The 25,955-nt window shown below is 33.9% G+C and overlaps 1 protein-coding gene across 8 annotated transcripts in view; it reads left to right on the top strand.

The window, feature by feature from the left end:
* Positions 1-25,955, top strand: part of Focad (focadhesin) — a 285,307-nt gene that overhangs the window by 128,747 nt on the left and 130,605 nt on the right. For 7 of the 8 annotated variants that reach the window (XM_074051713.1, XM_074051711.1, XM_074051712.1 and 4 more), the window contains 4 exons: positions 3,177-3,281; positions 3,712-3,813; positions 4,359-4,489; positions 6,206-6,332. In XM_074051713.1, the coding sequence (XP_073907814.1) occupies positions 3,177-3,281; positions 3,712-3,813; positions 4,359-4,489; positions 6,206-6,332 (465 nt within the window). The remainder of the gene's footprint in view (positions 1-3,176; positions 3,282-3,711; positions 3,814-4,358; positions 4,490-6,205; positions 6,333-25,955) is intronic. The other variant, XM_074051714.1, reaches the window with a different exon arrangement.

The raw sequence follows: 25,955 nt of genomic DNA, 5'->3' as shown, positions 1-25,955 counted from the left end.
ATGTTCCATTGTTTGTGTTCATACCAGCATTCCTTATTTGTTTTCTTTTGTGTATCTTTTATGGTTATTTTTGACTGATAGTAAGATTCTTACACTGTATCAAATATATCATACTTGAATTCAGTCCCTCCACTGCTCTCCTTTATCCTCCCTCCCCCCTGATTCCTCAAGTAGTTTCAACAGGTATCATTTTTGTATTTACTTACACGTGTACACATTTTTTTATACCATATTCACCTTCCTACCCTCTTTCCCTGCTGCCTCCCCCCTCCCACTGGTGCCAGCCTCCTACCCTCTGGGCAGGACCTGTTCTGCTCTCCTGTTCTCTGATTTTGTAGAAGAAAAAAGAGATAAAAAAGAAAAAGAAAAACATGTCATTTTTGCTTGTTTAAGATAAAGGTAGCTACACAAGGAGTTTCCTTGTGAAGTTTCCATGTATATATGTATTATAACCCCAATTTATGGTTATCTTATTTGTGGTTATCATAAAGCTTACATAAAACATCATACAACTATAAAAATATTTAAGTGATAACTTACATACATAAATTTCAATTACCTATATAATTTTCACCCTATTTATGATACAGATGTCGCATATAGCATCTTTTTTATATTGTGTATATGTACATATTATATATTTATAATTATTTATACTTTTATGTTATAATTTGTATACCAGAATTAAAAGTGGTTTATGTATAATGCTACAGCATTATAGGATTTTGTATTTGTCTATATATTTTCCTTTACCAGAAAACTTTATACTTTTGTATGTTTTTGTGTTGCTATCTAGTGTTCTCATTTTTCAATTTGAAGGACTCCCTTTAACGTTTCTTGTAAGGCTGGTCTAGTAGTGGTATGGTAAACTCTCTCAAGCTTTTATATATCTAAAAATGTCTTTTATTTGTCCTTCATATTTAAGGAATAGTTTTGCCAGATATGGTACTCTTGTTTGTCAGGTTTTTTCTATTCATTTTGAATATATCATCCCACTCCCTTATCTCTCTCTCTCTCTCTCTATATATATATAAATATACATATATAGATAGATAGATAGATAGATAGATAGATATAAATTTACTGGTTATTGTTGTACTTGTGGTACATTGTGACATTTACAAAAGTTCTTACACTATATCATAGTTGAATTCATCCCTTCCATCATTCTCCTTTATCTCCCCTCCCCCTGCTCCCTACTGATTTGTAAAATTTCTGCTGCGATATCTGCTTTGTAGTCTTATGGGGAGTCTAGTAACAATCCCATGACTCTAAATCAGTTTGTTTGTCAAGGACTTGAACTCTGAATGTGAAAAGAGAAAGCATTGAATTTTATGAAACTAGATTTCAAGACAGTCAATTATAGGGTGCTTATCAGCATTTTAAAATTTTAAGGTAAAATCTAAAAGTTCATTTTTTCCCTCTATCTCTGGAGAGTAAAAGGTTTATGAGCAGGAGACTCAAGAGCTGGTAATGATACCTCAGGTAAATAAGTGGAATTATGTGTTATTTCATTAGGAAAATATCATGTTTAACTTTATGTAAAAAATCTTTTTCCAAAGATGTATATATCTGTGTTTCCTTAGTGAAATATTCCTTCTTTTATTATTTCCACTTATCTGGGCACTTAATTTGGACTATTATGCCTCAAGAACTATATTAAGTCTAAGATTATTTATTATAAAGGTTTCCCACATGGTTTCTTTCTTTCTGAACTGGCCAAAGAAAAAGACACATATTTCTTTAGAGTCAGAACTCTTAAGGGAACTGTATTCTTAGGCATAAATACAGTACTTTGTTTCTTTCTTGACAATATAATTAAAACACTTGTTTAAAAGTCACATGACTAAATACACTATTTTATAAAATGCCACTAAATGTACTGATAGCCTTCCTCAGAACTAAGAATCTGTCAGAGTGCCTTGGTAGAAATCTTCTCACTGGGGATAATTCATTATATTGCAAGGCAATCTAAGGTAACTTTTTGTTTTTAATTAAAGTAGAAAATAAAAAGCCAATTCAAAAATTTGTCTTCCTTCATTGTTCAAGGTGAGAGTGATAGAATTTCTGTCCTAACCAAGTCCTAACACTTGTTAAAAACATCGTAAATCCTGGCTGTGTCCCATGAGGCTGTGATTACTGCATGCATAGCTCCACATGCCACCATGGTATATCACGGTCAGGATCATTAATGAATTAATTTTTAGATGTCACTGTCTTGATGGTTGGGTTAAGAGGATATTTTTCTTCTTGAAATTGAATTAAAGTAGATGTCTTCTAAGCTTAGAAGAGCAGGCTTCCAAAGATTAGAACAGAAAGGAAATAAATACTAGAAACCAACTTTTGAAATGTAACATTTGAAAGATAATTTCTTTTGGCACTACATTTTGGCCTATCAAGTTAAGTGCCTTTCTCATAGTAGAGATTCAATAAATGATTTTGTATTGGCATTTTAAAATTAGTCTTATTAAAGTCTAATTCACATACCATATAATTCACTCATTCAAAGTATGTAATTTCATGGCTTGTAGTACATTTACAGAGTAGTACAAATACCACTACAATCAACTTAAGACCATTTTCATCATCTTCAAAAGAAACCTATATTCATTAACAATCATCCCCTATTTTCCTCTTCTTTACCTCTCCCTATCCCCCAAATCCCAAGGCCTATTTACTTTCTCTACATTTGCCTATTCTGGGCATTTCATGTATATAAATGAGATCATACAACATGTGGTCTTTTGTGATGTGCTTTTTTCACTTAAAGTAATGTTTTCAAGATTTGTCTATGTTTTAACATGTTATTAGTACTTCATTCCTGTTTATGGCAGAGTAATAGTCCATTGTTTAATTATGCTACATTTTATTTATGCATTCATTAGTGTTGATGGATATCAACACTAATATCCACCTGCTTTGCAAGTACAAGGCTCTCAATTCAAGCCCTAGTACTGCTCAAAAACCAAATCAAAACAACTACCCCCCAAAAAATAGGTGGATTAGTAGAACTATGAAATTGCCATTAATAACAAATACCTAACTTAATTTCTAAGTCTTCTAATTCATTCATAGTCATATTATTCTTTTCAAGAAAAAAGAGGTAAACATTGCTTTATAGATTGCAGTTTTTGAAGAAAAAGGCATAATTAACATACTCTTTAAAATCGTGTTAGGTACCAAATCTGATTCCAGTTTTGATGTTCAAATTGGGTAGACCACTGGAGCCTGTGCTATACAATGACATATTGTACACTTTACCTACGCTTGGTGTTCACAAGGTTAGTATATTAACCATTTTACTTAGAGAAAAAAAGAAAGTGAGACCTAAAAAGTACATTGAGTTCTTTTTGGTGGTTTGAAATTTTAAGTCTTAAATTTTGATGCTATCCCTATTTCCCTTTTTGGGTCATATATTGCAGTAGGTAATATTCACCAAAGCTAAAGTGTTTATTATAATGTTTAAGGCATAATTCTTTGAAAGCACTTAATATCCAAGTTGTCGCATCTACTGATCTCTGAGATTAGGTCCTATGCCCCCAGGATTGCCCTCGAGTCCCTCCCAAAGCTATCTCTATCCTCTGAGAAGATGGGTATTATCTCAGCAAGCTTCCATTTCATTATATAATAAAGTGTTTAAAATGCTTTTGGCAACCTTGAGGTTGTCTACACTACTTTTATGAAACCAAAATGTCTTTGATATTTTTCTAGGTGTGCATAGCACAGATCCTGCGAGTAATCCAACTGCTTGGAACCACCCCACAGCTGAGAGCCATCACTCTGCGCCTATTGACGTCTTTGTGGGAAAAGCAGGTAAGCTCAGATACAAACTTATATGAGTAGTAAACATACTCCTTTCACTGAAGAAAAATGATTAAGCCATTATATGTGACAGTGCTTTGATTTAGTATTATTAGTGAGTGGCATCAATGATTGCATTGAGAAATTTTGATTTATTATGATGTATTTGATCTGTAATATAGCCAGTTTTGATTGACTCAGAACTGAGAATACAAAATCATCTTTTTTTTACTTATTTCTAAAATTTATCTATTTGTATGAGAAAGCATAGAAATATGTTTAGAATATAAATGGTGATTAGAGCCTTTGTAATTAGAATGAGATTTAGCCACTTTCTTCGTGTTTTATGAGAGGAACAGTCCATAGGTCTGTATGAAAATCCTCAGTAATCACAACAGCATTCTTCTCTGCTGATTAGCAGAGATACATTATAATTTCCAATGCAAATGAAAAATTTGGAGGTGAAAATGATGTATAGAAGGAAATAATGATTATTCCACTCAAGCTGGGAAATTACCTTTGTGTGTGTTTGTGTGTGTGTGAAATTACATTTTTAGGATCGTGTATATCCTGAACTTCAGCGTTTTATGGCCATGTCTGATGCACCTTCTCTCTCTGTGGGCAAGGAACTCCAGTGGGAGAAATTAATTGCAAAAGCAGCTTCAATCCGAGATATATGCAAGCAAAGGTAAGATGTGTGGAATTCTTCAGGACATATGCTATGATGTGTTTTTTGTCACTTAATTTTTCTCTTGCATGGAAGAATAAGTTAGTTTTCAGTTCATATAATCTGATTGTAAAATTTATTGGAGGATAATTTTCAGAAGCAAGGATGTCTTTCAACATTAGTCTTGTATCTAAGATCTAGTCTATTTTTAAAATAGGATATTTATATCCCTTTCAGGATAATAATTTAATATTGCTGTGAAACATATGATGTCATGTTTTCTACTTTTCTCATATAGATCTTTGAAAACTAAGCAGTGGACTATAGTCATGAACTATTTGCCCCCCACCCACATTGGATTTTGAGACAGGGTCTTGCTGTAAAGCTCAGGTTGGCTTTGAATTCCCAATCCTCTGGTTTCAGTCACAGAAGTGGTGGCATTACAGATGTGTGCTACCAATACATGGCTTATACATGACTTTTATAGATAGTTTTAATAGGGAGGGCCTTATTTGTGACTCGTGTGAAATTATTATGAATTATAACAAGGAAGAAAATGATACTAGATTTCCTTCTACATGGAGGGAATAGACTGGATGCATTTGAAATCATTTGTAACCCTGCAGTTTCACATGTTGGTGAGCAGCCTCATTGTAGAATTCCTGGGAGCACATTCTTACATCTGCCAGTGACCTCAATGTGAATTATGCTTTCTGAAGCTGGGCAATAGGTTGGCCCAGACGCTGACAACACAGATGATCCTGTTTCAAGTGAAATCTTGGATCAGAATGTATAAGAGCCTAAGTAAGCCCTAGCAGTACTGCCTCTTTGCTAAACCTTTGCCTTTATGCACATATATAACCTAAGTTGGGGAGTCCAGATTTTATTGCTGTGTTGGCATGGAAAAAAATTTCAGAGATGAAAGGTTATCATCTAACATTTTTATTTTATATACTTGAGAATGAAGTGCAGGAGAGGTTGTATATCAGAGCCGATCAGTCTATTGATGACTTATTCAGTGTGCCTCTCAGTTATACTGCCAGATCTGTCACATGTTTTTTCCAGTTTTAGAAAATCATTGCCATTTGTGGGACAATGAAACAAAGGAATCCTGTCAGATAATTTCGTCAATTAGCATTTTGTTATTAGAGAAAAGTATTATATTAATGAGGGTAACAAGGACTTAGGGAGCTGACCTGAGTAACTGTGAGCTAGTGAATCTAGCATAGTGCTTGTTATAACTCAGTCAGTTATAATTTATATTATTATTTTTATAACCACCATCACTGTGATAAGTGTAGTCTCTTAGTATCACTACTACCATAAATCATCTTCTGATTTCAAATCTCTGCTTTCATAGTCAGTATCTGATACCAGAGCAGCCACTAGGAAGGAATAGCTCTGTTGTTACTGATAATCTTGATAAGTTCACTATTTTACCTTTATTATACATTTGATTTTTCTCAATTCAGACACAAGTGGGGAGAATAAAATTTGTTAAGAAATATCTTCTTTTTTAGAATAATATTTCTATATCAAAACGAGCATTAAGTTATAGAAGAAATGATCATAATATAAAGAATTTAAGAATAATGTATGGTATTAGTATCTCAGGTTTAATATTGAGTGAGCACAGGGGTAAAGAAAAACATTACTGCCTTTTGTTCAAGCAAAAGATGTGGGTATGGTAGTAGGTTTTTGGATCTAATTTTGATTGTCACCTGTTGTTTGTTGCAGGCCCTATCAGCATGGTGCAGACATGCTGGCAGCTATTTCTCAGGTGCTGAATGAATGTACCAAACCTGACCAAGCTACTCCAGCAGCCTTGGTGTTACAAGGCCTTCATGCACTCTGCCAAGCAGAGGTGGGTGTTTTTGAATTGTTCTGGATAACTAATATTTTACAAGGCAGAGTGGCTATAAGGGTGCAAAATCAGATTCTGGTAACTGAAAGTCTGAATATCTATTTGCAGAGATTTTTATTTCAAAAAGTAGAATAGCACCTACTTTATAAATTCTTTCAAAAGCGGAGTCTTAAACCATCTGGTCATGTAGACTTTCTTTTGAAATTAAATAAAACCCAGCTTTTGTTTGTCCTTGTTCTTATTTTTGTTAAAATAAAAAGGAAATTTATGTTTATAGACTTCTTGCGTATATATGCTTTTTAATTTTGTAATGGCAGAGCCTTAAAATAAGATGAGATGAGGAAATTATCATAAGCCCGTGGCACTTTTATAACCACTAAAATTACTATTGGTTTGAAGATTGTCAAAGGAATCTTTCCATTCTAATGATTAGGCTTGGTAGGATAGGTGAATGTTAGAATTGAACTTGTAAAACATTTCTTGAACTTTAGATCACTTCCAGAATTACAACTTAGCACAGAGAATATTTATTGTTTTTTTGAATCTTTATTGTTTTGAAGAAAGATGATAGTAACACGAAAGATCATTCATTGACGTAGCCAAAGTTTTTGACACAGTTAACATACAGACTAGTTTTTAAGTAAATGAGAGTAAGTGGAATTCTCTTACCTTTATGTTATAACTAATTTATGGTCGACAAAGATGTTAATGAAAGAATGACATAATACAATCTGAAACCATATTAAGTGTTTATATCCTCATAAACACTAATGCTAAATGCTTTTCCTTACCAACTCTGCAACATAGGAATTAACACCATTTTAAAACTGAGGTAAGTAGGCCTTAGGAGAAGTTACTTATTTAGAATCTTGACATGAGAATGAACTCATATTTTCCTGTGTGAACACTTATTTTAGCAGACAGTGAGCATCCTTGCTGTTCAGAAAGTGATGTGTGTTAAGGACAGTGCTTTCACATTAGGTGCCCAGTAGCTGGAAAAGTTGTTAGAACTTCACAGCAGAAGATCATTACAGCAGGGGAATACTATACCCAGCAAGGTCATAGTATTTATATAGTATTTTTTATTGCTTCAGTCAGTCATGTGGGATCAAGAAGTGTCACTTCAATAATTGTATTACTTTCTAATAAATTATTCTAAACCTTAGTTTTAAACCAGTTCTAAACAAAAGCTTTGAAAGAACAAGAAATTCTGTACTTAGATTTCTAAAAATGGAGCATTTTTACTAACTTCCAGTATTTTCTTTTCATTATTTTTTCCAAACTGGCACTGTCTCATTTCTGAAATTAACTTCTTTCCTTAAGAAATAGTAAATTAGTGTTACTGTTTATAATTTAATCATTTTCTCCACCTCACCTTTCTGTTACCATAAGGCTGTATAGTCTATCAATGCTTATTAACTTGTCAGAAATGCCTTGGGTTGGGCACTGACTCTTCTCATCCCATTTCTTGCAGACATCATTATTAACTGTGGCTTAGTACTGGAGATCTGAAAAATGTTTCCTGATATGGTAGAAAGCATCTTTGTTTGTAGCACTTGGGTCTGTACCTGATGTATAGTAGTTGTTAGCTGCGTGTCTATTGACTAATTTACTTATTATCTCAGAACCTTTATTTCTTCAAGTGAGGATAAAATGAAATTACACAAAGGACCTAGCCTAATATCTGCCCATATAGGTGCCCTCTTGATGTCAAACTTTGTCTTGATGAGTTGGTACCCAACTGGATAACTCAGTGCCATCAAGTAGGTTCTAAATAGTTCCTTGATCTTTCCCTTGAAATTCACATAGTCTGTAAGAGTGATTTAATGTCTTCCTCCAAATGGTATTCTATCCTGTCATTACCAAAGCTGTTGAGTTTTCATTGTGTACTTAAAGAAGAATGTTTGGGATTGCTGAATATTTAGCCTCAAATCAATTCTTCCCAATTCAAACCATTACTCACAAAAGTAATTTTGAGTTCATTCTTATGATGTACTACTTTGCACATCATACTCTTGTATTCTAGGAATTGAGGCATCACGCTTATATTTTATTTAATAAAACCTATCTCTTATTTTGGTACCTCAGCACTCCTTCCTTTCCCATTGTGTCATCCCATATTAACAGTATGAAATTCAAATCCCATTAACGTTTTTTATCAAAACTCTCTTTTAAGAAACCTCAACTGATAACATTGCAAATGAACTAAAATTTTGTATGTTATCCATCCGGCAATAGCTGCTAGCTCCTTTCAGTCCTTCTCATAGCAAGATGGTCATTAATAAATAACAGAGCAATACCACCAATTAACTTAATATTATTTAAAGGAATGCTTACTTTGTTATCATTTATTTTTCAACTGTGTTTCTTATCTAGAGGTGAATAAGTATTATGTATCATGTTTTCCTTTATTTTTTCTTTTTTGCAGCACTTGGGTTTGAATTCAGGACCTCACACTTGCTAGTCAGGCACTGTACCACCAACCATTTTTTCGCTTTATTAATTTTCCAATTGAGTCTTATACTGCTTATTTTTTTGGAAGGAAGGGGCAGACCTGCATAACACCATAATCCTCCTACCTATGCCTCCCACATTCCTGGGGTTAGAAATGTGTACCAGTGTACCTGGCTTGTTTGTTGAGATGGAGTCTTGCTAACATTTTGGCCAGGCTGGCCTTGAACAATGATCCCCCCAATCTCTGCATCCCAAGTAGTTGGTGTTATAGGTATGAGCCACTGTGCCTGGCCCTTCTGTATTGCTTTGTTGATATTACAAATATCCTGAGTTGTCTTTTTTTTTTTTGAGGCTACATTCGTGTTAGTTTTGGTAATAAAAGTGCTCCTTTCAAATATTTGGTAATGAATAGCTTTATGTTCCTCTAAATAATTAATTCCTTTTGATGAGTCTTGATGATGTCAATATATCTTTCTATTTTGTTTAAGCCTTTCTGCGCTTTGTGTGTGTGTTTTCATTATTTGTGAAGCTGTTGCTATTATATCCTGTGATGTGTGTTAAAATTGTAAAATTTACCCAATTCAGCAGCTCTTGCCATGCCACATTTACTAATTTGAGACTATTCTTTTGTTTTGGGCCTGCCTGCTGTCCTCAGAAGTCAACATACCTTCTGCGAGGCTATTTATTCTGTTGTCTAATTGATATCATGTGTGAAGCATTGGGGTAGCCACCAGTTTCAAGAATAAAAACTTAGCACAGTCACGAATCCATTCCACAGCAGTGTTTGTGGTGATTTGTATATCCATTACTCTTTAGATTCCTAATAAATAGCATTAGGAGTACAGAAAGATAGCCTAAAATAATGAAATAAATCAATAAGGATAAGAGAATAAGCTTCTTAGCTGTGAGAAAATACATCAGTTCAAAAGCCACTTATAATTGAATTTTATAAGGCTCTCCTAAACTTGTCTTAGTATAAGACGTAGTGCTTTTTTCCCTTAAGGTTGATAATGAACTCTTTAATTTTGAGTGTAAGATTAAACTTATATTTTCTGCTGTTTACTCATTTACCTGACCATCAATGGGAATTTTAAAAGGATGAACTCAGTCCTAAATGCCAAGTAGACCTGGGTAAAGATTGTATTTCCAATATGGGTTTCTTTGATGCTGCTTCTTTAAACAAAAATATAGAGAGAAGCTTCTGGAAATCTTGACTACCATAAAGGTGAGAATGTAGTTTGGCAGTGTGGAGTTGGAAAATAGGAATTAATTCTTTACTTAATGCTACTGACATACTGATTTGAACTTCATAAATTTCTTTTAAGAATTAAACAACTTTTAAAAATTACAGCTAGTATTTCTTGGGTACCTAGTGTAAGTTTTGACATTTTCTGATGTAGGAATTACAAGAGTTCATTTTTTGGTGAACAGAGGCTCTGTAACTTTCCCAAGGTCATGTTGCTCACAAAAAGTGGATCCAAGACTCTGAGGCCCATTCTTTTTTGTTTCTCCCAGGCTTCCTTCCTTTGACAAATGTGGGCGTTGAAAGAAAGTAATGTTATTTATCTTTAAGCCAAAGAGTTGTCATTTTCAAAAGGAAATAATTAATATTCTTGTATTCTCTGTTCCTTATCTTTTCCATCTAGCATTCTCATCACTTTTTGCCCCACGTTACCCCATTTGCCTTAATTTTCTCACTTCTTTCTGACTTACTATAGAGTAATGGCTTTGAGAAGAAATATTCTGCCTTTTAAAAAGCAGTTTCGATGAGTGCATTTTGTTATGCCATCTTCCTACACAGATGCATTGTATTTCACTCTTTTCCCTCCCTCTCCTCCCCCTAATCCCGTCAAACAATATTGCTAGTGCATATTTGTATCTGTCCTTCCACATATGAGAAAGGACATGCGACCTTTGTCTTTCTGAATTTGGCTTACTTTGTTTAACATGATGATCTCCAGTTCCAATAATTCACATACATGCAAATCACCCATTTAATATGTATAATTCAGTGGTTTATGTATATTCAAACAGTCATGCTGCTATCACCACAACCAATTACACAACATTTTTACCATTTTCTCCCAAACTCTGTACCCTTTTGTTCTCAACCTCAGTTCCCCATATTCCACATTCCAACTGGCCTTAGAAAACCATTTATCTGGTTTGGCTATTCTGGATATTTGTTATAAACAGAAACAGAATAATATGGTGTATTGTCTTTTGTGGCTGACTTTTTCTACTTAACATGTTTTTGAGGTTCATCTATGTTATGGCAGGTGCCAATACTTTATTTCTTGGGTGAATAATATGCTATATGGTTATATCATATCTCATTTTTCTACTCATCAGTTAACGGACACTTGGAATACTTCTGTTTTTTGGCCATTTTGAACAGTGGTATTTTGAATAAGTTTTTATGTGGATATGTTTTCATTTTTGGAGCTATATTCTTCAGAGTGGTATTTGGTGAGTTATATGGTAACTCTATGTTTCAACCATTTTAGAAACTTCCAGACTGTTTCCAAAGTGGCTGTTCCATTTTATTTTTGCAGCAACGATGTATGAAAGTTCCAGCTTCTCCACATCCTTACCAACACTTATTTTTCTGTTTTTTTTTAACTGTAGACATCCTAATGAATATGAACTGGTGTCTGATGTGGGTTTTATTCATATTTCACAGTAACTAATGATATTTTGCATCATTTTCTTTTCTTATTGGCCACGTGTGTTCCCATTTTGGATAAATGTTTTTTCAGATTTTTTGAATGTTCTCTTCATTACTTTTAACTTCCCTCTTTCCATTCATTCCTGTATGGGTGATGAATAAAACAATTCTTCCCTGATGCTTCGAAGTAAGGGATACTGAGAAGGCATGAACTTGACTCGTTGGCCTTCTGAGTCAAGGTAGCTTATCCAAATATGAAAGATACATGAACACAGGAATTATGTTCTTTGCTATGTTGGTTAACATGTTATACTTTCTTTGCTATATATGTAATTAGTAGAATGGTTTCCACTGGAAAACTATTGGAGATATTGTAATAATATGTGTAGTAGTAAACATCTGTTGACTTTCTGAGTTTCTATATAGTAAACACTGTACCTTAAAGTCATTAATTTATTATCTCATTTAATTTGTACCCAAAACCCTGTTCATGGTAGGTACCATTTTTTTCTGAGAAGGTGACAAAGGTTAAATATTACTGAAGGCTAGATGTAGTAGAGTCAGAATTCAAACCCAGGTCTTTCTAAATCACTATGTTTTTTGAACAAAGCTTAAATGAGGTGTAATTCACTTATCAAGGGTTTCTGTTGGTGGTAGTTTTGTTTAGCTGAACTTGTCATGTGATATTGGAGAAATCTTTTTTTTAGGATAATGTTTAGACTCTTCCTAACCTTCTTCTTTCTCACTTTTTTTGGGATTAGTTAGTACATAAGATTTTACATTATCAAGGCTCTGCATAGGACTCTAATGAGAAAGATGCTTTGAGCTAAAATATATTAGCTTTTAGTGTTTTATTTGTTATACACTGTATTTTATATTTTAAAGATGTGGTGAAGCATTTTTATCCCACCTATAAAGATGTTAGGTTTTTATAATATCACACTACAAAACCATATTCATTTTTCTTTGTTCCTTTTTGTTGTATTTTCTTTAAACAGATATTGTTAAGTTTCCCGTCATTGACTTTACATTTTACTTGAAATAATTTTGATATTGCTGCAAGTTATAATGGTTTAATTATTTTGCATTGAGTGAAAATATAATAAGTAATCAAAATATATATATTAGATTTTTTAAGTTACTTATTTTTGTCTCTTTAAAATTAATAGTCTATGACTATTAATTATTTAATAGTCATAGACTATTAAAAGGATTTTAATAGTGTAAAAGAATTCTTTTCTTTTGGATTATTTTCTTATAGTAAATATTTTGCATTATTTGTGGAGGCGTTGGTACGGAGTTTGTACTAAGGGCCCACCACTTGAGCCACACATCTGTTCCTTTTATCTTTTAGCTTATTTTTCAGATAGGGTCTTTCCCCTCACCTCCCAATCTTGCCTCCAGACACAGATCCTCCTGCCTCTGCCTACTGCTTAGCTAGGATTACAGATGTGTGCTATCATGCTCAACTTGTTTGTTGAGATTTTCTTGCTAGCTTTTTTCTTGGGCTGGCCTCCAACTCCAGTTCTCTCTCTCTCCATCTCCTGAGTAACTGGGATTACAAATGTGAGCCATAGTGCCAGGCTTAAAGATATTTTCATGATCTTATTAACTGCTTAGCTTATTTGTTAGCAACCTTCCTTGTTTACCTGATCATGAGAGGTGGAATATACCATTTGTACCACGTTTCTGGCACTTACAAAAACCTTTCTGGTGTTTATAACTAGCAAGAATAGTTCATTTGTGTTACCACCACATTGAATTTAGGGCATCATTTCTTGTTACCAGGATGCCCTATGTACAAACATTCCAAATTATTATTCAGAAGAGAGATGTAAACTGACTACTTTGTCCTCACAGTGAATTTTGCCCCATAAAGGTTTATATTTTGAGCTTTGGAGAACTATGAATATGAGAGGACATTTGTGTAAGTAAATCTATCATAGACTTTTATGTTACAGTTGTAAAAAAATTAAATGTTTTTGACTGATTAATATTATTTGCTTTGTTATTAATATTTTTAAAGGATGTTTTTGACATTCATCTTGCCTAGGGATCTTGTTTAAATCCATCTACCAGTTTGTTTTTCTTTATACTTTTTTAAAAAAGATTGTTACTTTGATTTAGGGATAAGAGTTTATGCTTCTAAGTATAAAATGATTTCATAATCTCATAAATGTTGCTGCCTGTTCCAAGAGATGTTCAAATAGAACTGTTGGCAATCTTTTAGAACAGTTTTTTATTCATTCTCAGGTGGTTAGGAGAGCAAGGATAAGGGGACACACACACACACAAATAGGTGGCACAACTTTCCCCACCCCTGTCCACTGCAACAACAAACATTAGGTAGATATCTCCTAGGCAGTGCACATCAAGCATTAACCCTAAAAATAAAAAAAGTGACAACTTGAGCCAGGCTGGGCACTGCCCTCTGGATACAAAGATTTATGAGACATTTTTGGCTTTCTGGGAGCTTGCAGTCTAATATGGGGGAACATTGTGTTAAGTATCTTAATGTATTTGAAGTTCAGAAATAGACCAAGGAGGGCGTAAGATACACGATAAAGTACTTGTTCAAACCTCACTGTCAGGTGGCAGAGGGAAAGATGGTAGGATTGGAGGAGAAAGGCTCAATGGCTCACCTGCCTTCTTTTTCTTTCTTTCTTTATGTGAACTGCTTTACTGAGGTACACATCACATTCCATATGTATTTTGCATTTAAAGTGTACAATTCAGTGACATTCTGAGTAGTCATGGAGTTTAAGCATCACTAAAGGCAATTTTAGAACATTGTATCTCAAAAAGAGACCTCACATCAATTATGCATTACATCCCAAACCCTCCATACCACCCAGATTTAGGGAAACACTCTACTTCTAGATATTTACCCAAGTCAGTGAAAACATGTCCAAAAGAACCCCAAATGACACAAGAATATTCATTTAAGCTTTATCAATGACAGAATATTTGGAAGTATTGAAAATATCTATCAGCTAGCCAATGAGTAAGCAAATTGAGAATTTTACAATGAAATACTATTCTGCAAGTAAAAGGAACAGATCTCTGCCACTTATGCAAACGTGGATGAATCTTGAAAACATGCTTAGTGAAAGAAGCATACAAAGAGTCTGACTACACCATATGACTCCTATTTTATGAAGTTCAACAGTTGGTAAAACTAATCTATGGGCACAGAAATAAGAGTAGTGGTTGACCTGGAGTTTTGAGGTAGAGTAGACCTGAAAGGAGCATGAGGAAATTTTTTGGACAGTGGTTATGTTTGCACCATCCACTATTGTAGCTGTTAGCTGTGTGTGGCTAGTGATCACTTGAACTATGGCTATCCAAATTGTGATGCATTGTAAGTCTAAAATACACTGTGTATCTTACAGCCACGTGCTGCAAACCAGCTTTTCAGCCAACAATGGACCACATATGTGACAGTGTCCCATGCTATTGTAACTTGTGTAGGCATATTCTGATATTAGTACAATGATGATATTGACTAATTACATGCCTTAGAATGTATTCCTGCTGTTAAGCAACCCAATCATGGATCTCATTGATAATATGTTAAAAGTTAAGTACATATTGAAATGGATATGTATATAATGGTTGCAAATACATTCAAAACATATTTCCTTGGCCTTTATCTTGACTGGAGTGGTGATTCCATATATGTGTCACTTGTCATAGTTCATCATACTACACAATGAAGATCTGTACATTTTACAGTGTGTTATTCAACTTCAGTAAAACAAAAGTATAAAAGCTACTTTCTTTGGGACCTGTTACTATGTTTGTCTTTTGGTATATGTTATGTTCTATGTTAAATATCCAATAACCTTTGCATGTAGATAATATTTACTGAAGAGTTTAGAAAGTGTAACATACCAAATTACCGTGGGAATATGTGATAACATGGAGATTAGAATGTTCTTTCATTTGATTATCATTGGTGTTCTTCCTATGCCAGCATGTTGCTTCACCAATTATAATAAAAGAGTGAGTTCACTTTGAGAACACTTGAAGTTTTGCTCCTTCAGTCATTAATTTCTCAACCAATGCTTTAAGTGGCATATTTCCAAAACATAATTGTGTGACTGAATAGGAATCAAGTAACATTGCTACTGATGTTTCAACAGGGGAAATAACTTCTGATTAAACAAACTGCCCAGGGTGGGAGAGACACACTTATAGTGTGTGCAAAAATGAAAATCAATGTATTCTGTACTTGAAAAGAGGGCTCATTCGCTTTTAACATCTTCTCTCTTAAAGGCTTAACATGGGAATGTTTGGCAGTGCTAACCCTGTGTTTTCTTAATCAGTTGTGTGTCTATTGTAGAAAAATTAATAGGCACTGCACAATCATGAAGAAAAGCTCTTTCATCTTGCCCAACTCCATGAGGGTGTTATATTTTCAAAGCAGAGTATTGTACATTTGAGCAATAGATAAGGAGGGGAGGGGCCTTTCCTGGGGATTCTTGACCGCTGGAAGAGTTCATTTCAGGCCATTTGTCACAGCAGTGATTTCCCCGGAAATACCCTATGCCAAGGTTATGTTTTGGCTATTCTATTCCCTTTTATTTATTTACTTTCTGAAACCATGGTGGAAGGTAGTTGTCCTTGCCCTCTCCCATCATCCCAACCCTTTGTCTAGAGTCTCCTTTGGAACCCCATGGGGTGGGAGCAATGTTCAATAGGACCCAGCAGGTTTGGAAGGTTTTAGGGAGTTAGTGTAGTATAAAAATGGCCAATAGAAATCCTGCATTTTGTGTGAGCATTTTTTAGCGTGATAAATATAATTTAGTATGGAAATGTGATCCATTGTTCGATGGCAGGTTTTCTCAGCTGTGTACAGTAAGGCTTCTGTCACCTACTGTGGATTTGGTATTTATTACACTCTGGAACCTCTTTTGTTGTTCTTATAGTTTTGTTTGTGGAGACTTTTAAAGGTAGATTGTCTGTCTAACCTTGCAGAGGAATTGATTAAGTTGAATTTGCTATGCATTAGAGAATGAATTTGCTGGTCTTTTTGAACTGAGCTCCTGTTATTTGTAGTTGGGGCCTATTTTTTGATGGCTTCAGTTCTTCCTGGGCATGAAAACTCTTTGTACATTTGTTGAATCTATTTCCATGCTGAGCTTTTTATATACTGTACAATGACTCTTTGCAGTTAAAAGTTGTAGTTTGGCCTTATTTTTAACTTTAAAAGGACAGCAGGAACTTGCCTTTTATTAAACATTTGTGAATTTTATAACATGTACTTTGTCTCCCTGCAAGTAGATTTTTAAATACCTTTTTTAAAATTTTTGAAATAAAATTTAAATGGACTGTGTTACATTTGTATGATGTATACTATTCAGCACATACAAGCCATTTGTGAAATGTTTGGGGAAATAAAAATACTGTTTTTTATTAATAGAAAATTGTTTATCTTTTCACTACTCTTTAGTTGGTTTAGTCTTTTTTTTTTTTTTAAAGCAAAGCATTCTGAGATCATGGAAAGTTGAGTGCTCTATCAAAACTTATAGTAGGTTTTGATAAAATTACCTACTTAAAATTACCTACATAAAATTGAGGTCTTGAAATTTTATCACTTTGATTTTGCTTCTATCCTTCAATTCTCTGTCCTTTTCCATCTTCCACCTACCATGCTCGGATATGTTAAGATCTTTTAAGACATTTTATTCTTAATAGTTTATGACCTCCAATATTGAAATTATAATATTTAGGATCTCCCTTTGCTCCCTGTATGTGATTTTAATTTAATTTTTGCTTTTTTTGCTTAAATAATTTTTATATGAAGAGTTTCTTCACTTGAATCAGAATTGTAGTCTCTGAGGATTATTAACTGTCATGAGCAGTCTGTGACCTAACATGAACGCTGTTCAGGGTGTCCAGCCGTGAGTTTCCGGCTCTCAGGCACAAACTAAGGACATTCTTTAAAAGATCAAACGACTTGGACACTGGGAGGGTTTTAATGATGTCAGTTAACATCAGAGGAGTTGGGCTCAGTGGTTGCAAATTGTGCTCCTCTGAATCAAAGCCACTGAGCTGGAAATAATGACATGACTAAAATGATGCTAACTGTGTACCATTCTGCTATTCCGGTGAATAAAATATATTGGTTTAAACTTATACCAGAAGTACGTTTTTCTTCAGGGGGTAAATAAGGACATGTAGTGTAGAAGGCAATCATTGAAGGAGAACAGGGTAGTAAATGACATTAATGTTTTGAACAGGTTTTGGAGTTTTGAGATCTGATTAAAAACATTATTTTGGTACCTTCTGAGAAATTGAAAGGTCAGTTTAAAAACATTTTCTTCAGCATATGCTCTCAAGTGACATAGAGTCATGCTTTTATCAGAAATGGTATTCTTGGGTGTGGTGTTTAAACTCATTTCTGTGCTATATAAATGTGTCCAAAATAATAGGAGTATAACATTGCTTAGGATAAAATTTTACCACACTCATTTATACAAACACTGGTAATTCCAAATTAACCTTGATTAGATGACTAAAATCACCTTTGTTGCAGTTAGTTAAGGGAAGTTAATTTGCTTAAAAAGGATTTGGAAATAAGGCAACAAGACTTTGTTAAGTCTTTTCACAGTACAGAATTTTTCAGAATTCCAGAGCATATAAACCCAGAAGTATTATTTACAGAAAGTAATCTATGCATTTTCTTTTAAAAGCTGAGAGACTTTTCATAGTCAACAGAAAAGGGTTTCTTAGAGTCTGTGACCTATACTATTAATTGGTTGCTATCCTGAAGCTGTATTTATGTTTTGATTTTTGAGTACATACTAGTTACATTTTAGGGGACTTCCTGCCATACAGGGTTTCTTTTCTTTTCTTTCTTTTCCCCTCCTGTCTTCCCTTTCTCTCCCTACTTCTCTTCTTCCTCTTCATTTAAAAACAATTCACAATAGCATAGTGGAATATATTCTGCCTTTAGTCTAGATTCAGCAGTGAGTAAGATGTTCTCTGGGGCACTCTTCTTTTTGCTTCAGAGCTATGACATGCCACCTCTACTTATGTAGAGCAGTTTACTTGCTGAAACAATTGTCAGGGATATATAGCTTTGATCTGCAATTATAGAATTATACTGTTTATATCAGCTACTCTATCCAAGTTATGAACTTCATGGAAAAACGGAATCTAGTGATTTCTAGTGTGTAAAGTAGGATCTTCAAAAGTCTTTTTGATAATTAGGCTATTGAATTAGAAACTCAAAAGATGAAGCCTAGATTTTATTTTTTGATGAGTTCCCTATTGTCTTCAATGTTCAATAGTGAAGTTTGGGATCACTGTCAAAAGCAACAGTCTCTAAAGTGAATTGTGTATAAGCTTGCCCACAAAGCATGGAAGAAAATTAGGATATTTCTTATTTATCTTTTATATTTATTAATATTGTCATATGGCTTTGTGTTATTATGTGTTACTGACACTACCCAGGTATCCTGAAGGAAGATGGGGGGCAGCATTCCATAATATAGACCACTTGCAGTACCCTCTCTCCTTTGCTAGAATATTGCGGTCCATTGCACTTAAATGGATAGAATATATATTTCCATCATTTTATTAGTTATGCCGGTTTCAGATATGGATTATTAGGATTTATCTGAAGCAGGTAATTTTAGCTGTGTAGAATTTCTTCGTTCCTTTGTGTTATGCTAAGTACAACTACATACAAATTATCTAACTTTTTGCTATGTATTTTTTGAATCATTTAATCATAAACCTTTTCCTGACAATTGTGCCTTAACAAAACAGCTGTATTGAGATATATTCACATGTCATCTACTTTAGACTTTTAAAGTATGCATTTTAGTGTTCTTTAGTATATTCACAAAGTTATGCATCAATCACCACTATAAGCCTTTAGAATGTTTTCATTGTTCCTAGGGTAGATTGAATAATGGCTCTTAAAGATAGCCAGGTCGTAATCTGAGGAACCTGTAAATATTACCCTTTATGGCAAAGGAGACTTTGAAGTTGTGATTAAATTAAGGATCTCCAGATTATCCTAGAGCATCTGGGTGGGACTTAAATATAATCAAAAGTGTCCGTATGAGAGAAGGAGGAAGACTTAACTACAGAAGAGGAAGGAGGTGATGTGACAGCAGAAACAGAGGGGAAGTGGTGATGATGTGGAGAAGATATCATGAGTCAAGCAAAGCCACCAGAGGTTAGAAAAGGCAAAGGAATCCAAAGGAAGTGGATTCTCTTTTTGAGCCTCCAAAAGGAACCTTGACTATAGTCTTGTCAAACTCACTTCAGACTTCTGGCCTCTAGAGCTTTAAGAGAATACATTTGTGTTATTTTAAGCCACCAGTTTTGTGGTAATTTGTTACAGCAGCCATGGGAAGCTAATATAACCCCCACTCCAAAAAAAAAAAAAAAAAAGAAAAAACCCTGTGCCCTGTAATTAGCAATCAATCTTAATATCCTTCTTTCCTCAGTTTCTGGCAACTTCTTTATGTCTTAGTGAATTTTCCTATTCTGGACTTCTTATGTAAATGGAATTATATTATCTATGGAATCTTGTATCTAGTTTTATAATGTATAATATTTTCAAGTTTCATCTAAGTTCCCTTTTAAATGTCTGATTGATATTCCATTTGTATGGCAATACCACATTTTGTTTATACATATATCAGTTGATTGATATTTGGATTGTTTAGACTTCAGGATATTATCAGTAATGTTACTATGAATATTTCTGAATAGGTTTTTATGTAGACATATATCCTTGCTTCTCTTGTGTAAGTTCCTAAAAATGGGATTTCTAGGTTATATAGTAACTGTTCAACTTTTCAAGGAATTCTCAAAATGTTTTTCAAAGTGGTTGCACCATTTTAAATTCTTGCCAGGAATATATGAGACCTCCCATTTCTCCATATCCTTAATATTTATTGTTGTCTTTTTTTTTCAATCAGAGCTATCCTATTCACTGTGAAGTAGCATCTCAATCTTGATTTGCATTTTCCTAATAACTTGTATTGTTGGGAATATTTTGAGGTGATTATTTGCAGAATGTATTATATATAATATTTTTACTGAGATTAAGAGCATCTCTAAAATATATTTGTATAGGTATAAAATATATTTGTATAGATAGAAATCCAAAGATTATTGAACTTAAAAATGGATTGTATTTTCCTTTTTTTATTAAGTATTGTTCCAAATTTTCTCACTTTGTCTAATACTTTCTTCTCCTTAGTTCACACATGCAACACATTAACCTGTGTACATATGTGCTATTGTGCGAAAAACTTTACTAGTCATTGCTGCTGCTTGATAACTAATGAGGATTGAAGATGAATAGCTTAGAGCAGTACAGACAGCATTTAGCCTTGGAAAATTTAACACTTAACTGTTAGTTAGAGTTCAGATTCCGCAGTTGCAGAGCAGTATTAAGAGTAGTCGATCCTAAAGTGCAAGTGAAGGACAGCCTTAGAACCTGCCTTCTAAGCCACCCCATCCCATTCCTTCAAAAGTTAGATAATTGAATTACTATATGACACAGAAATCCCATTCCTGGGCATATATACAAGAAAAGTGTTTTGTGTTCATACAAAAATTTTGTGTACAGACAAATATAGGTGCATTATTCTTAATAATCAAAAAATAGAAACCACCCAGATACCCATCTAATCAGTTATTTATTCATTTATATGTATATGTATTCATTTTTATTCATTCAATTAAATTTGTATGTCTGCTATGTATTAGGCACTGTTACATGTTAAAGATGCAATGATTTAAAAGACAGACATAGTTTTTTACACTCAGGACACTTGCAGTTTAAGTTGGGGACCCCAAACAAATAGCCCTTTGTGGAACTTACCTATTTGCAGTTGTGAAAAATCCTACAAAGCAGGGATATAAGTTGCTTTGGAAATACAGGGGGTTTATATTAATCTAAGAATGTCATTTAGATTCTTATGATCAGTGAGACATTTCCTTGTTGCTACATTAATAAGGAAGTCACTGTGGAGGATTTATTGAGTGATTTATGTTTCTCCCTTAGGTTTATGTCCTTCCCACTTTGCCCATGGCATCCCTTTGTAATTGAGAGTCATAGCTCACTGTGAAGTGTTTCCATATTTGTGTTCTGTGAGTTACCTTAGGACATTACCTCTTCTTTTTCCATGGTCTTAACCCTTAATAGAGGACTTAGCTTATTATAAGACTTTATTTAATGTGTGCTTATTTATCACACATCTTGAATTTCCCAGGAAAGTTTTGATTTCACATTTTCTGTCTTCTCAACTCAGTATTCTAATTTTTAGAATATGCATATTGATTTTTAAAGTACTGTTATTATACAGCATGTTTGTCATTCAAAAATTTAAAAAATATAGATTAGCAAAATTAGAAATAAAAAGTTGTTTATAATGTGCTTAGAACCATCCAGAAATAACTCTAACAACTTGCCAAATATAATTTTGTACTGCTTTCTGTTTGTATATCTATAGATATTATAAAAATAAGATTGTACTGAGCATATTCAATTTAACCTGAGTTTTTGTTTTTCTGGATTTTTTAGTGGTTCCATGATTTGTCATTGTACCTTGCATGTATTGTCCTTTTTTCCAGTCCATGATTGTTGGCATTTTGTTTGATTCTTTCTAATGTTTTTTCTATCATTTACAATGCTGCAATGATCATCCTTCAAGTTAACTTTAGTACTTATCTCTAACATTTCTTTAGGATAAGCTTTTAGAAATGGAGTTTCTGGTCGAACTATGTGTAATTACAACAAGAATTTCATCTATTACAGTCCTACCTGTATCATATGGGACTCTTGCTTTCCTCTATACAGCCTACTACATGGGATATCGATTTTTCATTTGTGTCTTGATAATTGTTTTGAAAAACTTGGGTGACCATTGTAACTAAAGTCCCGATTCTTTTAGGTATGTATGACTATGAGAGAAGGTAAACTTTATGATGTATAGAAATAAATAAGAAAATACAAGGAAATCCTAAGCTTTTATTATATGGCTTTGCAATAGAAATTTACACTTATTTTATTGTAGTATGGCATGGGGAGTTGTGTGTGAGAGGGCAGCCTCAGGACTTTTCTGCACTCTAGTAGACCTTTCAGGCCATCTTCAGAAGGCCAGGCTGGAATGTGAATGTTTGAGTTATTGTGTAGAGGGTTATGTTCTTAGCCACAGGTGCCTGTCTATTACTTTGTGGCTACGCTTAAGTTTCTGAAGGTTGAAACTTAGAAGAATCTGCAGAAGTATGCATGTTCTTTATTCCTAAGGGAGAAGACTTTATTCCAGGTCTTGCGCCTTTCATACCCTGGATATTAAATGGAATAGCATCAAAGGAAACTTCCAAATCTCCATTATGTCCCTTTCTTAAGCATTAAACCAGAGCTAACCTAGGTGGAAGCAGCCACCTTTCTGGTGCTTCTCATTCCCTTTGGTTACCCTGAAGCGTTTTAGCCCTAAACTATTGTAGCAGTTAAAAGTCCACTACAAAAGTAAGCATATTAGAGCACACAGGAAAAATGAGAGCTTTTACAATCTTTGTACTTCACTTGGCCTGGATGCCTTTCCTATACAATATTGTGGGATTTTCATGGTAAGTGCAGCTGACATATAATTGGATGAATGGGATGCCCAATGAATACATCGGCTATTGAGGCTCATGAGGCTCATGAGGCTCTGGAAAAGGTGGTATTGATTAATGTAGGAGGTTAGTGACAACCATCAAAGTTAAATTGTAATGAGGCACAACCATGCAGGTGCTTTGGTTTGTCTTAGAAAACTAACTGAAGTTAGAGAATTCAAAGCAGAATGGAACAGTAATACTGATGCCAAGAGCAAACATTTAAGTGCTTACTCATTGCTAAGAACTGTACTAAGTCTTTTTACAAACATCATCACAGTCATCTTGTGAGGTTGTTATTAATACTCATTTTGTCGATGAGGACAATGAGACTACACAACTGATTAGCAGCATAAGCAGGGGTTGAGCCTAGATTTCTCTGATGCCGGAACATCTATTTCTCTGTAGTCATGCTAAATCCAAGCTCTTTTGTAAAGAGCTTTATTGAGGTAAAATTCACATACAATAAAGTTAACCTATTTAAAGTGTACAGTGGTTTTTAGTATATCCACTTGGATATTAGGTATAAATGAATCATGCAATATACATACTTGTACAGCTTCTTTCACAAAGCATGTTTTCAGGATTCATGCATGTGGTAGCATACTAAGTCTACACCTTTATGATGCCATTGCCTATTATTTCTTTTGTGATCCTACAGAAAGCCTTTAGTCCATCTACTTAGTTTTTTAAAATCTTTGTGCAGTGTTTTCTTGTTTAATTTTTATGGATTGTATAGGCACCCCCAGACATATTACTTAGTTGATGTGACAGAAATAGTTGTTATTTCCTGGCTTATGCTTTGGAGAAGGAGGAGCAATAATCATGCCTGGCAACAGGAGAGTTCAATATCCTTGGAATTACATTAGGTGGTAGAAGAGATTTGATTCTATTTGTAAAATAAGAACAGCTATGTTAAACTTACATGTTGCCTTGTAAAACAAAACTTAATTTTAAGTGGTGAATAGAAAAAAACATGTCAATTCTTATGAAAGAATGACCATGCTTCCAAATGCCATTAAAAATATAGTAGTTTTAGATGTCATGTGAAAATAAAGCTTTATGTAAGGTATAGGGAACCAAAGAAAATTAATTTTAATTATAGCAAAATGACTATGAATGAAAGTCAATTATAGCAAAATGACTATGAGTGAAAGTCATGAGTATATATTTACTTTAAAGTAGGACTCAAGTATCATAAGTATGTAGTGGGAAAGTCAAATTATGGGGGGAGAAAGAAGATTACAACTCACCAACAGAGGCTGGGGACATGGCTCAAGGGATAAAGCATCTGCTACGCACACAAAGCCCCGAGTTTAAATCCCAATACCACCAAAAAATAAAAGAAAGAAAAGAAAAGTAAACCTATTATAAAGATGAACCACTATAAATGGAGAACAATCACTTATAAACCTCAGAGACAACTGCTGTGTGTGTATCCTGGAAAAGGAATCATACTATACGTATTCCTTTCTAATCTGTTTGTTTCAGTCAGCAGTTTTTCAGGGGCACCAGATCATGCTGATAATCCACTTTGGGCATCTAATTGAATGAGTACGTGTGTATAAAACAGTTAATGAATTTCCTGTTTGAGATACCTAATTTGTTATTATTTTTATAAGCCATACTGCGATAAGTGTTTTTGTATAAATAAATGTGGTAAATGTCTTTGCAGGGCCTTTATTATTTAATAGGTTTGCATTTTTGATACAGGTAGACCATTGGAAAAGAGTTGGGAAAAAAGAAGAATTACTTTTCTATACATTTTTTTAAATAAGCAAGTAGTTTGAACAAGAGGTAGATTGCTTTACTTTTAATTTGGATGAAAGACCATAAAGCCAATGAGCTTTTCTAATATTTTCTTCTCTTGAGTGAAGAGCCATACCATAAAAAGCATTCTCCCATGGAATCCAGGGTCCTCTGATTTCTTGGTTCCTCTATTTCACTAGCATTTCTTCTTGGTGCCCCTTGTTTCCTCACCCTTTTAATATTCTTCTCTATGGCAGGTGGACTCTTTTGGAAGTCAGTTAACATTCTGTCCTCTTTAGAGTTGTAGCCTGTTTTCTTGGAAGGTTTCTTTAGCACTGCTGTGGTGCAGATGTTTTTCTGGGACTTTCTAAAGTAAGCAATTGCAATATAGACTTCTGAGAATAAGGTAACATTAATAGCATACTTAGATTTGTGGAATTTTTACATAGAATTTTAGTTTTGAACTCTTTAATACTTATGTAGGCATGATTTGAATTTGCTATACTCTCAAGAGTCTGGGTCCAAGGAGTTAGTATCAGTGAACAGTTAATTAAAGCATTGGTTTACAGTTAGTAGACTTAAGAGATTTGAAGATTTTCTAAAGGATGGACAGTCATAATTAGTTTGAATTAACTGCATTTCCAGATCTTTAATTTCACTGTGTACTCTTCAGTGATATTTATCGGAAATTACACTGTTTCTCCTTTCTCAATTCTCTTTACACAATTGCTCTTTCCATTTTATAAAGAGAAGTCTATCTCCACTCATGGTGTATCTTTTGTAGCTCACCACTCTAAGAGGTAAAACCTCCAGGGTATCATACAGGCAGAATTCAAATTGCTGATTCAATTTAACATGAGAAATTCATTGTACAAATATCACTGTGATATTTGCATACATGCTTATAATGTACTTTGGTCTAATTCATCCTCTTTATTACTCTTTCTTAATATTTTTAAATCAAGCCACCATCTCTCTATCCTCCATTGCCATTTCTGATACTTTAACCTTCTCTGTGTAGTTATTACTTATGTTTAGTGATTACTTGTTAATAGTTGAAATATGTTTATAGCTTGGCTAATTATATGTTAGTAATAATCATGGCAGTTATATAACGT

Source organism: Castor canadensis, chromosome 13, assembly GCF_047511655.1.
Source record: "Castor canadensis chromosome 13, mCasCan1.hap1v2, whole genome shotgun sequence".
In the NCBI taxonomy this organism is placed as follows: Eukaryota; Metazoa; Chordata; class Mammalia; order Rodentia; family Castoridae; genus Castor; species Castor canadensis.
This window is presented reverse-complemented; position numbering and strand designations above follow the sequence as displayed.